Source organism: Pelecanus crispus, chromosome 1 (assembly GCF_030463565.1).
Source record: "Pelecanus crispus isolate bPelCri1 chromosome 1, bPelCri1.pri, whole genome shotgun sequence".
NCBI classification, from domain to species: domain Eukaryota; kingdom Metazoa; phylum Chordata; class Aves; order Pelecaniformes; family Pelecanidae; genus Pelecanus; species Pelecanus crispus.
In genome coordinates, this window is record NC_134643.1 from 82892609 (window position 1) to 82917953 (window position 25345).

General features: G+C 38.2%; 1 protein-coding gene across 1 annotated transcript in view; it reads right to left on the bottom strand.

Annotated features, from left to right (window-relative positions):
- LOC104026622 (potassium voltage-gated channel subfamily KQT member 1) overlaps positions 1-25345 on the bottom strand; it is a 518395-nt gene that overhangs the window by 454190 nt on the left and 38860 nt on the right. Inside the window, exons 3-6 of the mRNA XM_075718092.1 lie at positions 14338-14464; positions 8324-8402; positions 5287-5383; positions 288-428 (exon numbers count right to left, since the gene is read on the bottom strand). Of these exons, the coding sequence (XP_075574207.1) occupies positions 288-428; positions 5287-5383; positions 8324-8402; positions 14338-14464 (444 nt within the window). The remainder of the gene's footprint in view (positions 1-287; positions 429-5286; positions 5384-8323; positions 8403-14337; positions 14465-25345) is intronic.

Sequence of the window (25345 nt, forward strand, 5' to 3'; positions counted from 1 at the left end):
TATTCTTTTTGAAATGTAGATTTCAATGTGGACCTTTTGTATCTATAAACATTCAATGTCCTTTGCTAAGGACTTTCTATCATGCTTTCACAATAAAGTTTAATACCAAAATAATTTAATTGTATTTATTATACTTTTTCTTGTATCCTTTTTAAAAGGTTGTTGAGCTTCCCTACAGAAATACATTCTGCAAAGAAAGAAATGCCAGATTCTTTAAAAACATCACAACTTCAACAGAAAATCTTGTGCACTAAGTCTGCGCACGCATTTTGTTGGTAAAGACTTACCACACCCCACCAAAGGGCATCAGCATAGCTGGAGAAACCTGTTTTTCCATCCTCATCAACTGCATCCTTCTCAGCAAGATAAACAAAATAGGATGAAAAAATTAATCCCAAGAATCCAATGTACAACGTGGTTATGAGTTCCTATTAAAAGAGAAAGCAAACAAGTGCATAAGGTTTACATCATATATCTGGGGATTTTTTGCATCACAGTAGAAAAATTAATGTTGTATTTCAGGTATGAAATTTACTTCTAGTAAAACAGGTAGTTCAGTGACTTGTTTTCTATACATATCAGACTAAAGAATTCAAGAAGCCATCATTTATACACAATCATTTGGACAACTAAATATAGGGTGGGACATCTCTCCTGTTTTATGTCTTGTGAATAGGAATCATTCCATTCAACTGTACACTCAAAATACCAAAAGTTAATACATTTTAAAAATAGTAAAACAGCTTTAGAAATGCACTTTATGAACAGTATGCTAAAATAAGAGTGAAGAAATAACAACCATGTCTTGTGATTATGACCATATCTAAGCAATGAACTTGTGTATCTGATATTTAGATTGCTTAAGCAATGACTGAATACTGATGCTTTAACATTTTCATGTTAAGATAAAATAAAATCTTAAGATAAAATATGCTAGGTAGGTGTAACTTCTACTTCAGTCCTGAAAAACAAAGACTGTTTAAGGCTAGCCCAGCTTATTAGAAGGGACTTTTGTCAGGGCATGATACAGTGCTTGTGAATGTACCAGTTTCTCTATAGATTTTTGGATAGGAAAGTTGTATCAGAACTGATGTGACTTAGATACAGGATTGTTACAGTTTTCAGGAAAAATATGCTTGTGCATTTAAACAAGCCAAAATGTGTGGTGTCACAGATGCAAAGATGTGTAAAGCTTACAAAAGCAGTGCTACATCATAATCGAATGAGTTATGCACCTACCCCTCAGGAAAATCCAATACCTAGTTATGAGGGACAATAGCTTATTTTAATTACTTAAAAGTTTACAATGCTTCAACAATTAACACAAATTATTCCTTTATTTTCTTTGCACATATTTAAACATCTTCATTATGAAACACTGTAGTGCTACATCTTCATTGGCATCTTCCTTAAATTCTTGACAGAGTTATTTTTCTTTCCTCGGATCCAAACCAATACGGGAATTAAAATATTCCCATAAGATAAATTTAAAATTAAAACCTAAGAAGGATTGCCTTTACTTATAAAGTATGTCATGTTTTCACAGATTTTCTGTAACACTCTACCCATGTCTCTTAAACTGTTCGTGTGGGAAGGTTCAGGTTTTATCATCAAACTTCCTTCAGATCTTTTTTTATTTCTTTCTTTTCATTTCCTTATAAGAGCTTTCTGGGAAAATGTAGCCCTGGTAGCCAGTAACTGGATTTAGCAGCAGGAACTACATATACTCTTCTTTCTGCTATAGCACTAATTAAATCTAGGTTCAGCAAGTTTTTAAGTAATCTTGGCATAGAAGAAAGAAGGTGTTTTTTTCTCTAATCATTTAAAAATTACCTAAATAATGAATTTTGATATTATTCAGTTTTGCTCATGGGCAAGTCTTTTAATCTAAGCCTTAACTTTTTGCAGGCTTGTTTGCTAAACAAGGCAGCTGAAAGAGGTAATAAAACTTGGGTTTTCAGTAGTTCAGATTTCTATGCTGGTCACCATTCCTTTCTCATCTTTTTCTCTAGTGATAATGGCATACAGTGTACTTGTACATATGGCTTAATTGCTCTGAAAAGTTCCTTGTGTTTACATTTATAGTTGACTATTTGCATTTCTCTAATTTTTCACAACTTTTCGGTTTGCCTACACAATATTTTTTCAATGCAAGGTGAAACTGTTTAGCACCTGAGACTGTAAGTTCAGTGATCCATAGAAAACTACCACAGAAATGGAGACTAATTCTTGTTGCCTGCTTACAAAGAAAACACTCTGCTTTCATCTCTAGTAGATTTGTGACTTCCTTCCACATCAACAGAAATCTTTTATTTACACTAGGCATCTTGCTTACATCTCAGATATTTATAGATTTTACATGTTATTGAGGAATGGCCATCACTGCTTGCTTTTAATTTTGTCTCAGAGGACAGAATTAGAGAATGGATGATATTGGAATACCTCTGTGTTAAGTGCTGGCTTTTTGAGAAGCATGCAGAAAAATATGCTTTTGAGAAGTGCTATGCATAGTCTTATGAGATCCTTTCCAAGCAGTTGAAATATCAACAGAACTACTCTGCTTATTTCACCACTGGCACCTCTCGGCTCCAGTCCTATTCATCTAAAGACTGAACTCTTTTTAAGTAAAGCCCAGATGAAAACGTAATTGCCTTAGACTTATTCTAAATGTCACTCCATGTTACATATGTATAGACAGACAAAATACTACATGCCTGTATTTAATTAAGAACAATGGCAGCAATCTAATACACACTGCATTTAAAACGGAGTGCAGAAGATTTTAAAATAATACATGCTTCAAGAAATATGGATAGATTGGTGTCTACCAATGTCAAATAGTATGAATTTATACACGACTTCAAAGCAAAGAGCATTTTGCAGAAATCAGGCCTTAAAACTTCACCTTTATATGATTTTTAATACATAATGGCTTAAGAATAAAGAGTACTGCCTAATACAAATGTCTGTTTTCAGCAAGGACTTTCAGATACACATATGCAAAAGAAAAAGCAAGAACAAAAAACAAATATGCACAAAGGTAAATTTGAATATTGAGAGACCGGAGTCAACACATTTTTTTAACTTAGATTTATATTTTCAGTTACAATAAGGACCATACAATATAAAATTTAACACACAAGAAACCCCCAAATCCACAACTCATCGCTAACTCCCTCCTCAAAGCAGTAGTACACCTCACAAAGCAAGGTAAGGAATAAGTAAAACTGAGAGGCTTACAAGCTGGAGCTGGATTGGCTAACTCAGTTTTTCAGTAAGCTGCATGGTTTTTCCATGTCTTTCCATCACCACATGTGATATTGACTCATGTTTTGTTACTTTTGGCAAGAAATGCTTGTATAAGCTCAACCTGCTGAAAATAGAAGAGCATCCTAGCCAAATCAGGCCTGAGTGAGCTAATACAGCTATATGTAAAATTCCAAAACACATGGAAATCATTGGTGACAACTTTAGTAAGCTCTTCTGGGCCCACAGAGGTCCAAGTGCTTGTTATTTTCACAGGTCACAAAGACGCAAATTTATTTTCTCACATTGTTTTAGGGCTTAGGGTCCCATTTTTTCTGAAAGAGCACCAAACTCAACAAATAAATGAGGACCTTGTACTCTGCCTTGTAAAGAAAAAGCAGCTGAAGGTGTTTTTGTTTTGGTTTTTTTTTTTAAACAAAAATTTCTTTAAGTGACTGGACAGGAATAAAGGTTCCATTTTCCCTTCCATTTAGTACCATGCTAGGGTTTCAGCTACACTTGTCCAATGTCAATACAGAACTGTGTGTTTGACTTTTTTTTTATTAATATGTTAGTGGGTGATCTGCTTTGACAAGTACTACAGATCTGTAGAGTTTTATATATCATCATAATCACTTCTTTGGATTAGCAGAACTTCAGGGGCGTTTATTCATAAATTCACTTCTCCAAGGGTACTTTTTTTCCTTTTAAATCCTTGAACTTATTTATGTTTGTGACATTTAAGACTTAAGTGTTATATTTTGGAGATAGTATTTCCAGATTCTTGAATAAAACTCTGAACATCCACAGGAAAAAATTCTCTCAAACACTTCTGTCAGTAAGGCTAGCAAATGTTGAGAAAGTGTATTTGGATATCAGCTCTGCCCTAGCTAGATATCCAGGCCATGCGACCATAATAAATGAAGACCACACAGACTTGGAGCATTAAAAGTCATCCTGTTGTACAGGATGAACGTAGGCTTTATATTAGAGCACTTCGGTGTGCATCAATGCTGCACAGCCATCATGACATAAAATTTCCTACAGTAGTGAGGGGAAAAAAAAAAGGGAAGAAAAGTAATTTTTAATATTAAATTAATCTTTTGGATTAAGTACCTCCCATTTGCTGCTGCAAAACAACAGTTTTCTAAATAGCAAATGAAACAATGTCTGTGTGGAAATTTATAACTATGTCAACATCTGGAGAACAAATCTACACTCATAAAGAGTAGATTAAAGAACCACCCTTATAAGTCTGATGTAAAGGTTCACAGCACAGTATTAGCCCTCCACAGTATGGTATGATAATGCAAGATTTAAAGGCTAATGATAAAAGTTTATTATTATGTTCATAAAGCTAAGTTGGCTTTTCATCAAGAGATTCCATGAAGCCCCAAAAAGAAGCCTTCAGCTAGAAATTTTTAAAAGTCTGCACTAAAACATTTAAGCTTTTCCTGCTTATTGAACTTTTATACAGAATAACTATTTCAAAGCTTTAACGGACATACAACTACCTACAGCCACGTTTACCTCTTTGACAACACCTTTGAAAAAGTAAATTTTCTTGCATATTGTCATAAGATAGTATTTTTATTTATAGAATGGATTAGAAAACTCCTTATTCAGGCAGAGAAAATAGGATGATTTAAATAATTTACATTTTCTATCAAGGTTTTTCTACTAGTATTCGTTTCTCCACAGAACAACCAAGCTAGGAACACATCTTCTGTGAAGACAGTGGACAGTATTTGCAATATGAAAGGCAGCCCACGTAACTGCATTTAATAAATTATATTGAATAACATCAAAGAGTACAACAGTTAATTTCCAAAATATACTGATGCTGATACCCTGTTAGCCACTGACCTGAAGTAAAGAATAGTGTTCCCATTTTAAAAGTAGAAACACATGATGGACATTTAAAGTTTTTTTTTTTATTTGCAACAGTAACTGTTCTTTTAAACCAGACTATGATTTGATGTCCCTGAAAAGAATATACTAAAGTAAACAAAATGCTGGGGATCTTTAAAGATCTAGTACCTGACGATGTATGAAAACAACTGATCCTAATAGTCGCCAGGTGCCACCCTGTCGATCTACATGAAGCATGCGAAGTATCTGGAGAAACCGGATCCCCCTGTAAGAAAAATAGGACATTAAATAAAACTAATGATTGAGAACAATACTGCTCTATCTGTACATAGTTGACTATGTTCACTAACATACTGCCATATTAGAGAGCCATGATAGCATTGCCCCTGGCTAGGTTTGCATCTTAGACTTGAGGCACCTCAGTAGAGAGTATGTTTAGATCACATTTCATTACATTCTAATATATTCAGAAATATTGACTAGGACAACAATTAGTTAAAAGAAAAACAAACAAACAAACAAGTCTGAAATATATGTTTTCAAACTCAGAGGAAACTTGCATATTTTACCTGATTACAATTCTCAAATGTTTCCTCTCCAAGCAAAACCAGTGCTTCAAGTTTTGCTAACATAAATATGAGCATACTTTTTTCTCTATTTGCCAAAAGCAGAATGTGAATCAAACATGGTATTACTGAAGCCCTTTTTGTGTAAGTTATAGAAATCTTCTAATTGGAAATAGATACAGTCCTATGTGATTTTAAGACAATAACTGAATCATAAACTCTAAATATTTTCAACTAAAGAAAAATAATTATCCATATGGTTCTTCAGCAGAATTTTATTCAATAGAAATACTTCATTCTAGTCACTCTTTCGACAATGAACTTGGTTTGCCTACACTCATCTGACTATCTTAGCACTGAAACAAAACAGTGAAGAGCAGGAAAGGATGAATGTTGAATTCATCTATCCAAAAATTTTTCACTAAAAGTATTTTTAGCTCTTTTAAGCTACCCTTAAAATTTTGTTGTTGATGGGTTTTTTATTTTTTAATTCTATGTTCTTATTTCAATTCCACCATGGCTGCATTTTTCTGGGTTACACCAGCAGGCAGGAAACTCAGCATGGTGCCTTCATTCACCGGTGTTACTCAGACTGGGAAGGCATAATGTCTTCTGAAAGACCCAACTTTTCCTTTATTCAGAAAGCAGGTTTTCTGAGCTTTCACAGCTGACAGTCAAATGATCAAATGCTTGTCATTTTTTTGGAAAGCACACAATAATCCTGACTATCAAATCACATATCAGTGACTGGGTATAGGAACACTATGTTTTGTTATATCTTTGATATGCCATTGGAATAATAATTTTAATTAGCTGAAAACTTTAAAATATCCACTTAAAACCCATTAATTAGAACATGAGTCAAAGAAGAATTACAAGACTACCAAATACATGAGCGCTGATAGACTTACTTGATGTAATAGCTCACTGGTTGCTTATGTCAGGAGGGGAGAGATCTACATGTAGTTCCCCTGTACAATAATTAGACACACCTCTTGATGCCTTGACATAATGGCAGTTCTTAATTTTCCTGTCTCTGTTTTATCTGAGACGGTTACAGCTACGTTACCACCAAGGGCTGACATGCATGTTATAGGCCGGCAGTTTTACAAATAAGGAGCTAAAAAACAAGATAGTGAACAAGAAACTCCAGATACACAGCCTCTGAACATGCACCACTCATTTCCTCTGAAAAAAAGAAAAGTAATTGGTTGGAAAGAAGACCATTTTTATCAATCTGATGAACTTAAAACAGTAAGGACAGAAGGCTATAGGACTCTGCTGTGAACTCTGCAGTGCTGCTGGTTTCAGTCTCACTGGTTGCTACAGGGATCAGAATGTCAACCTGTCATACCTCGTGGGTCTGGAGCTTGCAAATTCATTCTACAAGAAAACAACCTAACATGCCTGCACCCATGCCTTCTGGGATTGCTGGGATTTAAGGGAGGTCCAAAGAAGACCATAAGAGTATACCTTAAAAACAACAAAAGGACAGGCAAGGATATGAGATTCATTCCTTCTTAATTCAAAAGCAGCGACTCACATCATAGGTCTGAGGAAACCTGATGGGACTAAGACTTGCCTGACCCAGATGGTTTTTCAATGGGCAATAACAACACTGCAGAGACGTGGGTTAAGCTTCTCTGGCAGAATGCATTCTGAGTTGTAGGACAGTGACTGCATAATTTAACACCAGGAAAGGCTGCACTGAGCCCAAAGCCACCTGGGTTCATGTATAAACACACAGTGGGTCTTTTCATTAAAGTCCTTCCTACACTTCCAGTTAAATTAAACAAAATCTTTGGAATTTTCACATTCACCCTCCTCTTCTATCTGAGCTGATAAATCACATTCATGCTGCCTGTGTGAGTCTTTATCATCATGTAAGGATTAATGTTCTATAGTAATACTTACCTTAAAAATACTTTATACATGCAGTTCCCTCCAGTGTTTGTCTACACAGCTAGACAGTTTAGACAGTACTGGACATTCTCACTTTCCAGGGATTAGACTGCATTGGAAGTCAGAGGCTTGTAACAGAACATGCAGTACATCTTGCAAATTAAGTCAGGAGTGGGAAGTACACCTACTCTGCTTATCATTCCTTTCTTCTATTTACCCGCTTTACTTCCCAAAACAAGCTTGCAGTACTTGATGCAAGCTGAACAAACACTGTAGACATCAAATGTTTCTGGTTCATGTATGGTATGAGTTACTTGTGCCAAACAAATCCACCAAAGCATAATTACTCTTTAAACCAAGCAATTACTCATACTCAAAAAGTACCGAGTTAAGTGCTGTCTGGATTACTTCTTAAATAAACCCATGTTCTGTAATACTCTTTTGTCTCAGAAAAAGAGCTGTTTGATGTTTCACATAGGACATAATGTTTCTCTAGTTGTTTCCTCTTGGCTTCAGCATTCCCACCACTCTTCATATGCCTTGTTTCTGCACTCTTGTTTCCCAACCACTGACGAAGCACAATAACACACAGTCTTCCACTGTCCAGTGTTTCAATATAATAACTTTTCCTATATTAGGAAAATTACATATACATCTAATTTGGAAATTGGGAAATTAGATATACATCTAATATAGCTCTGCGGTTGTGAACAGCTACAGTTACTTTAAGAACATACCTTATTGCAGAGGTGGCAAACACCTGTCCATTAGATCCTATGCTCAGAACAATAATTGAGGCTACTACTACAATTAGATCTGTTAAATAAAAAAAGGAAAGAATGTATTATATGTTAGCTCTCAGGACTGAAACAAACAACAAATACAGACTGAAGAAAGCACTTTAAAAAAAGAAATAATGTTAGCTGAAATTTGGTGTGTAGTAATTTAATGTAATAGTTTCACATCAAAAAAGCAATGACTACAGTTTCTTCCATGATGAATTTAATAATGATATTTTTAAAGATCCTGACAGATCAGGTAGCTTGCCACAAAACCAACAAAGGCAAAGGCGTATGTACACCCTAGCAATGAATCCACATTTTGGCTCAAGGCTCTTGATTTAAGAAGGAAAGTAAGGGTTTGCTTCGATCAATAATGAAATGCATAAAGTCAAGTATCATACACATACACAGACACACACAGTTAGTTTAAAAATTGTATCAAAGCTGTAAAGCTAGGCTTTCAAAGTTTAGGGAACTGTCAGAATAAAGGTTGCCTAAAAAGAATCAGAGTTGTTGGTTTACTTTGTGATACAGTCTTTAATTGTATGAAAAAATAATTGTTTCCAGAGTTCCATTTTTTCCCACAACTCCACAGTTTACACAGTTCCAGCATTATACAATGTGAATGATGGATTGTGTTCACAGTGCCAGCATCCCTTATTTTCTCTTATCCTAGTTCAGTGAACAGGTCTATTGCTTTTAATTATTGAACCCTACTCTAACATTATTGAGAAGACATTTTTCTAATTTCCTCATGGGCGTTTCTGTGGTAATCCTCTTTAGAACATCCAAATGCTTCTCTTTCAAATTCTAACCAGAAAACAAAGGACAGTATTATAAATGGGTAGCAAATGTAGACAGAATGAGGAAAAGTTTTGGTAAATTTTCCTTGCCAGTTTTAAACAGGCAGTACTTTATTCTTCAGAGCACTTAACATTATATAGCACTTAAAAAAAACCAGTGCCTGCTGACTTCACTTGCAGCTGTGAGAGCTCAGAACCTCTGTAACCTGACTTCAAAGTCTTCATTTGGACATCCAGAAAATGAGGCACACTTGTGAAAACTGATTTAAATGACTGCCACAGAGTTTCTGTGTGATGCCTAGGCAAGATGCAGGATAGAATCCAACTTCAGAGGCAACAACCGTTGCCTTCAACAAGGGTAACTTTTTTCCTCTCCTTTCAACATTCTCCTGCCTCATTCACAACCATGTAGTTGCTGCAACAAATACTGCAGCAGTTCTACAACCAACAGTTATCCTTCACTCTCTGACTTGGATTAATTTCCAGTATCAGTCTTATTTTTCCTGTAAAAGCAGGATTCCTCCCCAAGGGATAGCACTCAATCAGTTTAAAGACTGTACTACAATAATTGTACATTTATGAAAATGAAAAATAAATATAGGGAGGGATAGGTTAAGGCTACAGAAAGAGCTTCCATTTTGGGATAATCTTAACTTTTGAGTACCTGAACTTCCAAATTTTTTATGCTTTTCCTTTATCATGTATGTGTGTGAACATACATTTGTAAACACTCAGAATTTAGGGAGGGTTTTCTTCTCATCACATCATAATACAGGTCTTTGCCCTTAAGCAAATGATGCACCCTATGTCCTTACTAAATTACCAGACATATACATATCCATCAGATGTCCATTCCTCCTGAAGGAGGAAAAGACCGACACTTCAGAAATCAGTTTCAATCAGATAGTGACAGGAACATAGATTTTTCATTTGTACTCTCCACTTTTCTGAAAATGTATTCTACATGGTAGAGATATTTCATTTTTTTCCCCTAAAACCTGTTCTTCTCTCTTTGCTTCTTCTCTGTTCCTAGATTTCATGCCAGTTTCCAATCTTTAGGCTTCTCATACTAATCCCAGTTTACTGGTTGAAACAGCCCTGTTTTACACTCTAGGTCTTCAGCATATCCTTCTGCTCTTACACTGTCACTTTTCAATCCCACATATTTTCAGCCCCTACTTTTTTCCCTTCAACCTCCTGCTTGCTTGTCAGTCTCTTTATACATCCCTCTCCCAGACCCCTACATCAGCATCCATCCTCCTGTCATTTCACTGAGCCTGTATGTCCCAGTCCATTCCTCCTACCCCACCACTTCATCTCAGCATTCGAGCCTGGTATTTTCCCTTTCCATGTGCTCTGGGCAGTTTCAGGAAAAGCACTCCAAAAACAAAATCAACAAATTTTCCACTTCCAGCCCCAGCACTGCTGCTCAGAGAAACCTGACATTTGAATTGTGCAGGCTCACTGCAGATTGAATCTTTGAAGAACATAAGCATTCTCTAGCAGGGTGTTTTAAGCATAAACAAGCTACCAATTTTTCAGAGGCTTGTTAGTCAGTTAGCTTGGAGTTGATTTTCAGTGACAATCAAAAAGCTATCTTCTCATTAAGTTTCAAGTATCTGCTTCAAAGTGTGTAAGTGCTAGTGCTTCTCCACAGGCTGGCCCTGCAGAGGGACCTGGACAGGCTGGACTGATGGGCCGAGGCCAACTGTATGAGGTTTAACAAGGCCAAGTGCCGGGTCTGCACTTGGGTCACAACAACCCCATGCAACGCTACAGGCTTGGGGAAGAGTGGCTGGAAAGCTGCCTGGCTGAAAAGGATCTGGGGGTGCTGGTTGACAGCCAGCTGAACATGAGCCAGCAGTGTGCCCAGGTGGCCAAGAAGGCCAACAGCATCCTGGCTTGTATCAGGAATAGTGTGGCCAGCAGGAGCAGGGAGGTGATTGTCCCCCGTACTCGGCGCTGGTGAGGCCTCACCTGGAATACTGTGTCCAGTTTTGGGCCCCTCAATACAAGAAAGACATTGAGGTGCTGGAGCGTGTTCAGAGAAGGGCAACAAGGCTGGTGAAGGGTCTGGAGCACAGGCCTTATGAGGAGCGGCTGAGGGAACTGGGGTTGTTTAGCCTGGAGAAGAGGAGGCTGAGGGGAGACCTTATCACTCTCTACAGCTACCTGAAAGGAGGTTGTAGTGAGGTGGGTGTTGGTCTTTTCTCCCAAGTAGTTAGTGATAGGACGAGAGGAAATGGGCTCAAGCTGCACCAGGGGAGGTTTAGATTGGATATTAGGGAAAATTTCTTCACGGAAAAAGTAGTCAAGCATTGGAACAGGCTGCCCAGAGAGGTGATGGAGTCACCATCCCTGGAAGGGTTCAAAAAATGGGTAGACGTGGCACTTTGGGACATGGTTTAATGGGCATGGTGGTGTTGGGTTGATGACTGGAATTATGATCTTAGAGGGCCTTTCCAATCTTAATGATTCCTAGTTTTTACTTTCATTATAAATAATCCAGCCACCAAGCCAGGAAACATGAACTTGCTACTCTACCCTTAATTGGTTTAGTGGTGGACTTGGTAATGTTAGGTTAATGGTTGGACTGGATGATCTTAAAGGTCTTTTCCAACCTAAACAATTCTATGATTCTATCGTTCTATGATTCTATGAAATCACCAGAATTGCCTTTTTCAGGAACAACTTAAACATTTTGCTTGAAATATCTCCACAAGACTCAAACTGAAGCAGACAGCATGGAAAATATCAGGATAAAGAGCCAACATTTGTTTAAATAACTTTTTCAACTCTAACAAGCATTAGTATTTTGATTAGCATTACATTAGTATTTATCTAAGTTTTTAAAAAAAGAAAGTGTCAGGAAGCCTTGGTAATTTTAAAAATTGAATTCCAGTAATTTATAAACAGTGATATGTGGATATCCTTCTCAAACATTCTACCTACTTACATGTTTGCAAACATGTCTGTACATACACATGAAGTGTAGAGAGACAAAAATGACATAGCGTCTTCTATACAATATGTGCACTACATATGTAGATGATAGACCTACATAAATCACATTCCCTGCAATTTAGCATGTGTGTACACGGCTTTGAAAACTTTGTCCACTGCTAGTCCACTGTCCCCGTGGTCTACTCTTATGTTCTGAATCCTTGAGAAATTCCAAACAGCTGCCATTTTTATCTAAAAAATCAGCTTGCCAGTGAAATATTACTTAGCTATGCATAAACTTCAGCACAGCAGATAGCAACTTCTATAATGCAGCTTACCTGAGTACTGCTTTTTTTGAGCAAATTGCTGATTTATGTCTAACGTTCTCACAAATTTACTTTCTAGTATGCAATTCTCAGCTTTTTGATTAAAAGCAATTAATCCTTTTCAAAATTAAAACAGTAAAAGTATTTGCATTTGTATTTTAATTTTTAGTTGCCATAGTATTTTACAGAATGTAAATAGCCCTCAGCTTGCAGGTGTGTTCTTAGTAGTCTGGAGATAATATGACATCCATAAGGACTTAAATTAAACAGATTATATACACATATTTGAATTTGATTTATATCACATTATTTTTCGCTGACCTTTTGTGTTCTATCGGCACTTCATAAATTAGGTTTATACAAGGTAATTGCAACTTTACATACCAGGTGCTGATGTTTTTTCAGAGCTGTATACATAACCAATTAAAGGTGCTCATAAATAAAGTTCTATTGTCCTTTACTTAAGGCAAATGTAGGATGGACACAAATATGTGGACTCAGGTCTTTACACCAGTAACTTATGTCCCCCTTATGTCTTTCAAACTGCGTGCTGTCAAAACCAGGGAAACAAAAGTTAATCAACAAATTGGTTCTTTGTGACATTTTCTGCAACAACAACAAGAGGATAAAAGAGGTTGTGAAAGGACATTCTCTTGATTTTGCCCATACGTGGTACCTGCCTTTCATAAAACCCTAATTAGGTTGGGATTTTCAGAAGCATTTAGCTTCTAACCTAACCCTACTGAAATAGTAAGTAATGGGAGTGTTAAATCAATATTTAGAAAAGGTATCATTATTACTGCTGCTGCCATAGTACATGAGCACCGCACACTCTTTAAACATACTCATTCTGTGAACTAGAGAATGAAGAAGCATGGAGAGACAAAGTGATTTTTCTGGGGCTTTTTGGTATGCTGGGAATGAATTCAACCTATGTGTTCTGACAGGTTCTTTAATTATAGAATTGTCTTTTCTCACTTACATGTAATCACCTATAATCTGTCTGCAAAGAGGAGAAAAATTAGGCTAACTTTACAAAATCTACCTGAGAAATAAAAAATTTTCATTTACAAGGTAGAGAAGTTGCATCATTTTCCATTTCAGATAAAACTTTAAAAGACATTCAAGAAATAGTGTGTCCTATCTTAACATTCTCCTTGCCCAGTTATAGAAGTTCCACGTTAACATACTATTTTATGCAGCATGGAATGCAATACTATTAAACAAGTTCATAAAAATATCTTTGTTAATAAGCACCAAAATAATTTTTATTTACAATTAGGGGAAAAAATGAAAGAGAATGGGAGAAATTAAGGAAGTTCAAAACTGCTACCCAAGTTGAACTTTCTAAGAATTAATCCAAATTTTAGTGTGGACAAAAACCCATAAAAGAAATCTCTCTGATATCAAACACATTTCAATGATATTTTCTGACTTTGAAATAAAGATTTTGTATTAATGCAAAAGTAAAATGAATACCTTCTTTTTTACATTCTGTTCTAATCCTTTAATTTCTTTTTCTAGTGTTTGTGTTTTATTCTTGTTGATTTGAAAATGATAGGAAGAGTCAGTATGATTCTATCATTCATAGCTAATATATTTCCCAAGTTTAGCTATTTTGATTAGCATAGACACAGTTCCATCTGCATTTGATATGTAAAAACAGATCTTGACTTTAAATGTATTGTATTCTTAGGGGACTTTTAAATGTAAAAACAGTACTGATACCTTTGAATGTACAACCAGCTGTAGTCATTCTTAGCTTTTCTTAACAAAAACCACTGTACCTTCTCCAAAGGCTATACAAACATTAATGTTTACTGCAGTAGTTGATATCTTTACTTTAAAATGGACGATAATAACAAAGTTAAGGAAAAAAAAAAAGTTTAAATCTTACCAATAATTGATATTGGCTTTCTGGCAAACCGTATTCTTCCCTGGAAGCCAACATACTTACTCCTGCAGCCTGCAGACCACAATCGGACCGCATATTCGGCACCAAAAAACACAACCAGAACTATTTCCTGTCGGAATTAAAAGGACAAAATATCAGTTTTTTTCATTAAAGGACAGACTACAGATTGCACATCTAATTTATTCCTATGACTAATACAAATAAGCTTGTTGAGATGAAAGATGCAATAAAAAGAATTGTGCCTAATCTGTTCACTTTTCATATGCATATGCCAGCCACTACATAAAAGGTAGATATAATCTGTTCCTGAATGTGATTTGTATGAATAAAAGCATAGTTTAAGCTCCATTCCATCAGTATATCATAGTAAAAACCACAATATTCTTTCTTCTTCTTTTGTTTCTTTCCAAAACTTAAAATTTTTAAAACTAAGGAATGGAGGGAGGCTACAAGCATTCATTCCTAAAACTAACAAGGTTATGAAATATTTCTAGATCATGAAACAGAATTTATAAACACAAAACCAGAAAGCGTAATGTTAACTTTTGCAAAATAGAATCATAGAATCATAGAATCTATCAAGTTGGACGGGACCCATAAGGATCATCAAGTCCAACTCCCTGCTCTTCGCAGGACTACCTAAAACTAAACCATGTAACTAAGAACATTGTCCAGATGCTCCTTGAACTCTGTCAGGCTTGGTGCTCCCTGGGGAGCCTGTTCCAGTGACCAACCACCTTCTCAGTGAAGAACCTTTTCCTAATGTCCAATCTGAACTTCCCCTGGCAAAGCTGCATTCAATTTCCTCATGTCCTACTGTTGCTCACCAGAGACAGGAGATCAGCACCTAGCCCTCTGCTGCCCCTCTTGTGGAAGTTGTAGACTGCGATGAGATCACCCCTCAACCTTCTCTTCTCCAAGCTGAACAAACCAAATTACCTCAGCTGTTCCTCAACAGCCTTGCCCTAGAGGCCTTTCACCATCTTGGTTGCCCTCCTCTGGACACACTCTAATAGCATGATGTCCTTCTTATATTGAGGCATCCTAAACTGCTCAAGGTGGGGCCACACCAGTGCAGCGTAGAGTGGGACAATCACCTCCCTTGACCGGCTAGCTGTGTTGTGTATGATGCACCCCAGGACACAGCTGGCCCTTTTGGCTGCCAGGGCACACTGTTGACTCGTATTCAACTTGTCATCAACCCAAACCCCCAGATCTCTTTCCGTGGGGCTGCTCTCCTTCCTCTTCTCCCCTTATTTCTATGTATAAGCAGGATTGCCCCGTCCCAGGTGGAGAATCCAGCACTTACTCTTGTTAAATTTCATACAGTTGGTGATTGCCCAGCTCTCGAGCCTATCCAGATCTCTCTGTAACACCTCTCTACCCTCAAGGGAGTCCACAGCTCCTCCTAGTTTAGTATCATTGGCAAACTTACTTAATGTACATTTGATTCCTGCATCCAGATCATTTATAAAAACATTAAAGAGCACTGGTCCTAAAATTGAGCCCTGGGGACCCCCATGGGTGACTGGCCACCAGCCGGATGTAACCGCATTTACTATGACCATTTGAGCCTGACCCATCAGCCAGTTGCTCACCCAATGTATTAGGGACTTGTCTAGCTGTGTGCGGGACAGTTTATCCAGAAGGATACTATGAGAGACAGTATCAACAGCTTTGCTAAAATCCAACACCCCCCACCTACTGACTTCCCTTGGTCAAATATGAGTGACCTTGTCATAAAAGAAAATTAAGTTGGTTAAGCAGGACTTTCCCCTCTTGAACCCATGCTGGCTATGACCAACGACTGCATTGTCTCTCAAGTGTTTTTCGGTAACTCCCAGAATAACCTTCTCCATAATTTTACCAGGCACTGAAGTCAGACTGACAGGCTTGTAATTCCAAGGGTCTTCCTTCTTCCCTTTCTTGAAAACTGGGACAACATCTGCCAGCTTCCAGTTGACTGGGACCTCTCCAGACTCTCAAGACCATTGAAAAATAATGGAGAGAGGTCTCTCAATGACATCAGCCAGCTCTTTCTGTACTCTGTGATGAATCCAATGTTCAAGGTCAGCTGGGAGTTTATCATCCCCCTAGTCACAGTCCTACAACACAGAGCTCCAGGGTTCCCAGGGCCCATCATCAGTGTTGAAGACGGAGGTGAAGACGACATTAAATGTCTCCACTTTGTCTACATCCCTATTTGTGAGGTGACCGACTTCATCAAGCAATGGCCCACTGCTATCTCTGATTCTCCTTTTGCTATTAACATATCTTAAAAAGCCCTTTTTGTTGTCCTTCACAGTGCTGTGAAACACATGCTCCAGCGCCTCAATGTCTTTCTTGTATTGAGGGGCCCAAAACTGGACAGAGTATTCCAGTTGCGGCCCCACCAGCGCTGAGTACAGGGGCACAATCACCTCCCTGCTCCTGCTGGCCACACTATTCTTGATAGAAGCCAGGATACTGTTGGCCTTCTTGGCCACCTGGGCACACTGCTGGCTCAAATTATCTTCAACATGCTTCAGAAATTTCCTGTGCCTGTTTGTGTCCACTGTATGGTATTTCCAGTTGATGTCTATGAAGTAAAAATCACCCATAAGGACAAGGGCAGCTGATTGACAGATATCCCCTAATTCCTTATAGAATAATCCATTGGTGTCATCATCCTAGCTGGTGGTCAATAGTAGACTCCCACAATACCACCTGCTTTATTTGCTTTCCCCTTCATCCTTACCCAGAGACTCTCAACCACGTCATCGCCAACTGTAAATTCCATACAATCCAAGCCCTCCTCCACATAGAGCACCACTCCCTCACCTCACCGGCCCTGCCTGTCCCTCCTGAAGATCCTATAACCGTCCATCATGGTACACCAGTCACATGACTCATCCCACCAGGTTTCACTTATGCCAATGACATGGTAGCTCTGGGACTGGGCCAAAGCTTCTAGCTCGTCTTCTTTATCCCTTATGCTGTCTTAGTATAGAGACATTTCAAATATGCTCCAGAGTACTCAGCACATCATGGAGCAGACTGAAGGACCTCGCTAGCACACCATCCCTCAAACACTGGTATGCCACCCCCCAGGCTTATCTCTAGCAAGTCTGGTTTTATTCCTTTTTCCCTTCAAATCTAGTCTAAAACTCTTTCGATGAGCCCTGCTAACTCCTGCACAAAGATCCTTTTCCCTGTTTGAGACAGGTGTACCCCACCTGTCGCCAGCAGGCCTGGTGTTGTGTAGACAGACCCATGATCAAAAACTCCCAAATTCTGCCAGTGACACCAGGCTCAAAGCCAGGTGTTTATCTTCTGGGTCCTACTGTTTCTTCCCTCATCATTCCCTGCAACTGGAAGGACAGGGGAGAACACTACTTGTGCTCCTGATCTCTTAACCAGTCATCCCATGGTCCTGAAAGTCTCTCTTCATTGCCCTTGGACTTCTTATTGCAAATTCATTGCTGCCTACACGGAAAATCAATAATGGATAATAATCTGAGGGCCATACTAGGGTAGGAAGTTTTCTCTTCACAATTTAACCCGGGCCCAAGGGAGGCAGCAGACATCCCTAAAAAGTGGGTCCAGTCAGCATATTGGCACACCCTGCAGCCTGACTCAGGTGACAGCATGACCCCGTTGGAGCTCTGTCTGGGAAGCTGCATCAGTTGTGGTGGGTGCAGAGTTTAGAGAAGACACGGTCTTCTGCCAGGTGAATACCATTGCTCCCCAGTTGTGCAGTACCCTTCCTGCAGGCAAACTGCCGCGCCATGCCCCGTTTGCCCGCCCTGATTGCTACCGCTCCCCAGGGATTTCTTTTATAGGTGGGGTGGGGAGGGCTTGGCCATGCCCAGGTCCCTCAGCTGCTCTCGTGTGAGCTGTGGGCTCCTGGCAGCTCTCTGGACTCCCCCTGAGGTTCCCCTGGTTTTGGACACACCCCGTGCACTGTGCTGGAGCACTCCGCTGCAGATCACACCAGCACCAGAGCTGTTTGCCTCAGCGACTGAGGCATGCAGTATATATATAGCATAGAAAATAAATGAATTATCTATATTTTAATATTGCTTCCCTCTATAGCACTATATTGTAAAGCATTCATGCAAACAAGGATCAGTATACTTTGAGATACTTCTGAAGAAAGCAGATTAGAAAAATCACAACATGGACAGATTTGTTGAGATCTTTGTTCCTTCCTTCCTTGTTTTCCTCTGCCATTGTAATATGCTAGCACAACCAAAATACAGCTTCTAGGCTTTGTTCCAACCCAAACTGTATCCAGTAACTCAGACTGACCAAACACCTACTACATAAATTACAGCTTTGGAAAATATTTGTATTTTAACTTAAACATGCTTACAATCTGCACCTGGGGAATTCTAAAGCACCTAAAGAGTGAACACACTTAAATCACAGTTTTCACTGAATAACAATACCATGTCTTTAAAACTGACATTCTGAATGATTGAGAAGAGACCTAAATATTTCAAAGCTGAAAAACAGATAAGAAAACTCTACACTAATATGCAAAACTTCACATCAGATTTGATTTTTTACAAAGCTAGGTTAACATTTCTGTATTCACTTCTACATCCTTGTTTTGCCTGGAATGAGAACCAAGAAAATATGCACAGTCTTCCTCTGTTTTCATGGCACTTTCAGCCTGACTAAACCCCACGATTAGTAGAAAGCTAAGAAAGTTTAGAGCACAGTTTCAAGGCAGAAACACAAGAAAATACACAGCAAATTAGCTCCACAAGTTTGATTTTTTAATTAATGTATTATCTAGAGCTTCTGCAAGTAATACTTCTAAGTTTGTGCTCTGTCAGAAATCTAAATGCAAACTTTCATCCAAGCACAATAATCAAAGCACAATTCGAGAACAGTCTTCAAAGGAAAACAATTCTCGCATTCCAGAAATCTTGCAAAATGCTCTCTCACTTGTTAAATTGTCTACGTTTTTAGCAGGTTCCTGGTATCATCACTCAGTAGCATTTGTTTTCACATCTTTTATTAAGGATCTCTTATTTCCACTAAAGGAAGCAGAACACTGTCTATATGGACCTAATAGACCTGCTGGAGGAATAGCACTGAAGCTTTGCAGTAGACTGTGAAGTCATTAGCACTTTTTTCTGTAATTAGGCAGAAAGCTAGTACCAAAGCTTGAACTGAAAGAGCATGTCTGAAGCAAACAGTTCCACGTCCTTATCTGCAGACTAAAATGGCTGAGCTCCACTGAGCTCCACCTCAGAAATACATGTGCTTGCAGTCTTAGAGGAAGAAACACAATTAGAAAGCACAGCTTATGTGATTTGGTTGACAATGTTGGTAACTTACCCTTTGGCAAGGGAAGATATCCATAGCATTTCAAATGAAAACAAACATGCCATCCTACTGCATCAAAAGCATGCTTCTGCCACTCAGTGGCAGTTTATTCAATGTTGGTCCTAACAGACAACACTGATGGCAGTGGAAGAATCGTTTCTACAGAAACTGTATATTTTAGATATATATCTATCTATCTATCTCACTGAGTCAGGTAAAAAATTGTGTAGAAAGGAGACAAGCAGATAAATGCTGAGGAAGCAAAATCTTCTTAGGCTTAGGTTATTCCTTGATGATCCTCTGAAGGTACTTCTAAAAGCTGAATTCAAAACTACATCTGGCCTGAGGGTATTTTATTCTCAAGGCAAATTCCAGAACCTATGATCTTATTTCAGCTACCAACAAGAACCCATCTTGGTTACATCCAAGAAACCCTGCTGAAGTCAATAAGGTTGCACACTGTATGGAAAGGAAAAATAAATTGTTGACAGGAAGGAGGAAGAAGGAGGAACCTACATCTTTAATAAATTTGAAATTAATTACTGATCTCAGTTCATTTTGTCCTGGACAGGTGTCCACATTACCAAAACCACAGCAATTAACACATTTGTTGGCAGCCTCAGACAGGCCAAAGACCAGAAGAGCATGGAAACTGGACAAACATCACAGCTCTATAGGTGGTCCCTCAAAAAAAAAAAAAAAAAAAAAAAAAAAAAAGAAGGAAGATTATGAAACTTACACTGTTGTTGTGTATACTTCTAATGAAAGATAGAAGACATCCATTTCCAGGGCTGTCAAGGCTGATCAAGCTTCACCTCACTAAATTAACCTTTAAAAAATCCCTAACCTGCCTCCTTTTCCTCCTATACACATGAACACTTTTCAGAACCTTAAATTTATTGCCTCACATTTACCTTCTGGTAAAGAAGAAAAAAACCCAGCAATTTTATGGAAAGTCAGAAAAATACTTGTTCTCACTGAAATGGCAATAAAAGATGGTGAAGAGTTGTGGACAAAACATGAACCAGAAAAAATCTGAAAAAAAATCTGCAAATTAAAGAGTATGCCAAATATGCTCCTGATGATTGACATCCATCTGTGTGTCAGTCTGAGACCTTTCCCCAGCTTTCTGAAATTTTCCGGAACCCTTGCTTTCAAAATGGGGTTATACTCACAAGGATCCTGCAAGACTTTTTTATTTAGGCTCCCAGCAGTATTTTTCCCCTTCTCCTGCAAGTGGTGAAGGAAGAAATACATGATGGAGGAGTCTCAGCAGATTTCATAAACCTGGAAAACCATTTGGCATCAACAAAAAGCCAGGGATGAACTCCTCTAATGAAGTCAAAATCATAAATAACAAGTAGGAACAAACCATTACATCAAAAAAAAAAATAAGAGCCATATCAGGCTTAATCAAAATAGAGCTAATAAATACCCTTGGCTACTTTATCTAGCAATCAGCTTTGAGTGTCAGCCTTCCATTTTTCTCAGCAACCCTTCTCTGAACTCCTGTGAGGAAAGAAAGGGAAAACAAGGCTGCATATCCTTTGAACAGAACAGCTGCCATAAACTGTCAGGATATTTGCCATGACCCATTGAAGGATCACAAGACAGGTATGAAAAAACACAGAGCAGCATCCTTTGTCTGGGCCCTGAACCTGCTCCAGAGGCACAGCCACACTGTATTGACAAAGGTACCAGTGGGGAGGGTCTTTAGGCAGTGTTGCAACTCGAATTATCTTCAGGAAGCGGAGCACAGAGTAAGGAAACAACAGTACAGACCAGATTCTTCACATTCACATGTTAGTCCTTTCCTGTTTTGTGAGTGGTAAAGGATACTCTTGGCAATTCAAATTGCCACAGTAATACTAGGGAAAACACTTAACATGCAGTAACTGCCTATCCACTGTAAAGAACTGTCATATAATATAATTACAGATTTTAAACTGGACTTGTACTATCTAAAATCTCTGCTTAAGTCAGTAGCAGCATTCCATTATTCTGTGCTTGTCCCTGTTATCTGGGGAAAAAAAAACCCTAAACACACACCTGTAATATTCTTTGCCCAGTCAGGTAGAAGCCTTTAAAATCATTTAATCTCTATTTTTTTTCTTAAGTCTAGCCACTGCATAAGTCCTTCTTTTTTCCCCACAAAATAAATCATAATATATAATCATGTTTATGCTATTCTTAGTATAACTCCATTTTATTAATTTTATTAAAAATATGAAAAAATAGGCTTAAAGGGAAATATGTATGCAAATAACTTCCATCCATATCTAATTCAATCAGTCAAATAAGAAACTCTTGTGGAAAAGCCATCAACTTTTACCCAAGAATGTAATTGATGACCAAATAAAAAAACGCTCACACTAACACAGAAAATCAACATTTTATACAGAAGCGTGTGTAAATGAAATATACAGCCTGGAATTTACAATATGTTCCAGTATGGTTATGGATAACTGCACGGGGGAAGCAGGAGAAGGGAAGGAGTTCGGCTGGAGTGATTAAAGTGCACACATGAAAAAGACGAGTATTTTCTCAGCTGCAGCTGTGTTTTAGGTGGAGAGCACACACAAGGCTCTCTTCACTTTTTTTATTGGAATATTTAGGTGCTCGGGTAAAAGGAGGAAGTGGGATGGCTAAATGAATAGTGTGTGCTCACGAAGATTCAATCAAGGAATGGCAGCTCGAAACAATGAAGCCTCAGAAGCAGGCATAAAGGTTTAATAGTCCAAATGTTTGCACACGTGTACTTATGTCCAAAATTTAATCTGATAACCTGTCTTCAAGGTTTTCCAGTCCTTAGAGTTGAAAATGTCATTTTAGTGACCTGTTTAGCTTAATAGTTACTCAAATGCTCTGAAAACCTACTGATACTGAACACACTTATTTCCTACCATCATGCTTGCTCTTATAAAGATGACAGACATCATATGTGAAAATATAATATCCAATATATGGAAGAAAAGATGCCAAACGCTGCTAAGTGTCATATAGTATCATTAACTTACTCAGACTTAACATCTCTTAGATGAAACCAATGCACTTAATGTTTAAAAGTCTGTTGTTTGGATACAAATGGATTTGTTTAACATTTCTTTAAAAAACGTTTCCATGCACACCTGATAAATATGCTGAATTTGCTGACTTCATACCAGGAGTATCTTTACCTTTCAGTTTATCAACATCTGCTATTTCCTGTACAGAATGAAGTTGTACACTAATGAGGGAAGCACATGGTGCTCTAGTCACATTCCCTGTGACAACTACCATTCAAGTCAGTTGGGTGCATTGGGGAGGACGATTTCCTTTTTAATTCTATTTAGGCAGGCAACAATTTTTCTACAAAGAAAATTAACTACAGTCTCCATTATTTTTGAGCAGGACTTTTTTCTAGAATTGCTTAATTCAGAAAGATACCACTAAGGCAAACACAAATAGTGAATCAAGAAGATTCAAGAAGTTAGTTTCTCTATAGAGGCACTAGTACCCCACAGGAGCCTTCCAGTTCCCCAAGAGCATGTCTTGCAGCCTGACCTGAAGGGACCACCCCTGGTAGGAGGGGAAGGGTTTAGCTTTGCTGCTGGAGTGGAATCTATCCAATGTGAATATCCACTTCGGAATTGTAAATAATCATATCCACGTTTCTTAACCTTTTGATTTGGGAGGGTCTCAAAATTTCAAGGAGAGGAATTGGAAAAATCCTGCATGTACCTCTCCACCTTCCTCTCACTCCCAAGTAAGAAATGTTTCTCTAGTCTCTTGGGCCACATTCTGAAACCACTTTGCACAGAAAACTCTATAGAGCTAGAGTAAGAAGCGAGTAAAATTTGGCTAAGAGCATTACGAGTTGGCCTTTTGCTAATTCATCTCAGCCATACTTACTGCACAATGATTTCTATTTTAGATAGCTGAAAAGCACACAGCAATCATCCAACACAACATGTTCTGTACTGCATTAGGGCAACCCTCAAGGTAATATAACCCACAATTGTATTATAATTCACATTGAGAAGCTTGATAGTTACATTTGATTCCAGAAAGAAGACTATGGCAACTCAGCAAGATCACTTAACAAACAACTTAAGCTTATGTTGAAAGACTTGTGGACTCAGTGTTTTTCCTAATATGTTTAATGTATGAAACAATATTCCATATCTATGTTAATAATGTTTTATATTGTAATAATTCCTGATCTATTTTTTCATCTTCCCACAGACCCACAAGATGCTCAGAAAGAAACAGCAATTCTCCCTCTTGTTTTCTCTCTCACATGTTTGCAGGGAATAAAAGAATAGAGCAAAAGCTTTTGAGTCATGTGGTTATTTTTATTCAGATATATTCTACACTAACATAGTCTGACTCTCCCATAGTATAAAAGAAATAGTGTATTTTTCTACTGATGCAGTTTACCTCTGCCTTTAAGGGACTGAACACCTCATTAACACCTACTGTTCCACAGGCAATATACATTACCCAAATATCACAAAAAGCCACTAAATATTAAGGGACCTACTCTGCATGCCGTAATCTGTAAGAAATCCATTATCATCTGCAAGAAATGATCTGGTGAGGCCAGCAGAAAGAGTGCCTGTGAACTTCGTGTATTAGACTATCAACCTATCACTTTATTAAACAGATCTGGAGAAGGCCATAAGTGCTAATGCCATGTGGCAAAGCACAGATTTAGAGTTATAAATTGGCACAAAAGCAGGAAATGGAGAAAAATTCCACCATTTTTACTTTCTAACACTGATTGCTTTGATGGGGTGGAGAAAATGCCCTCAAACCTATTAGAATACACACACTTCACCATAAATCATAGAAAAGACTAAATTAAGCTTATATGCCATGCAGCCTTGTTTCTACTCTGCTAACAGCATAGCTTAAGTAGGAGAAGGGACAGAAGCAGAGACAAAAATAAAGGAACGGGAGTGCTCCTCCACTGTAGACAACGGTGTCATCAACTCACTACTTTCAAAAAAGAAAAGCCATCCCGAGGTCCAGTTCAGAAACAGAGCAATTAAATACACACATGCCTCAGCTGGCTTAAGTAAGCCAACTATCACTTGGTACCCTGAAGTTAGAGTAAGTAGAGTAAGAGTAAGTACACTCTTAGTACTCTGAGAAGCCTAGCTTATATATACAGCAGGAGGATGTGTTCATGGCATATGATACAAAAGAAGTCATTATATAAAGCCAAAACCAAGCAGTGACTTAAGGAAAGACACAGAACAATGTGACCCATCTGCAGCCTAGAACTCATTTTGTGAGATCCTCCCCTTAAGCCCTGACTCCTAAATACAGCCACTGCATGAGCCTCTCTCCTGAAAAGCTTATGCAGCAGCTGATGTGGGAGCTCCTAATCTTACATCTCAGCCTTTTCTCCAACAGGATGTGCAAACAGAGGAATGTTACTAAAAGCTACATGCTAAACATAGTCACTATATGAGGATTGCTAGCAACCGAGCGATGTGAGAGGGCAGTGAGGGCCTACAATAGAGACCACAAGTGAGGACGCTGAAAACACAGTCTTTAAGGGTATTGTGTACCCTCTAGTACTGTACCGCTATAACTACAGGTGTTAATGTGTTTGGAAGATACGCTGTTGCTTTTTCCAGCAAAGAAACACGTCAGAGGAAAGCAGATGTGTAAAGTCTGTCTC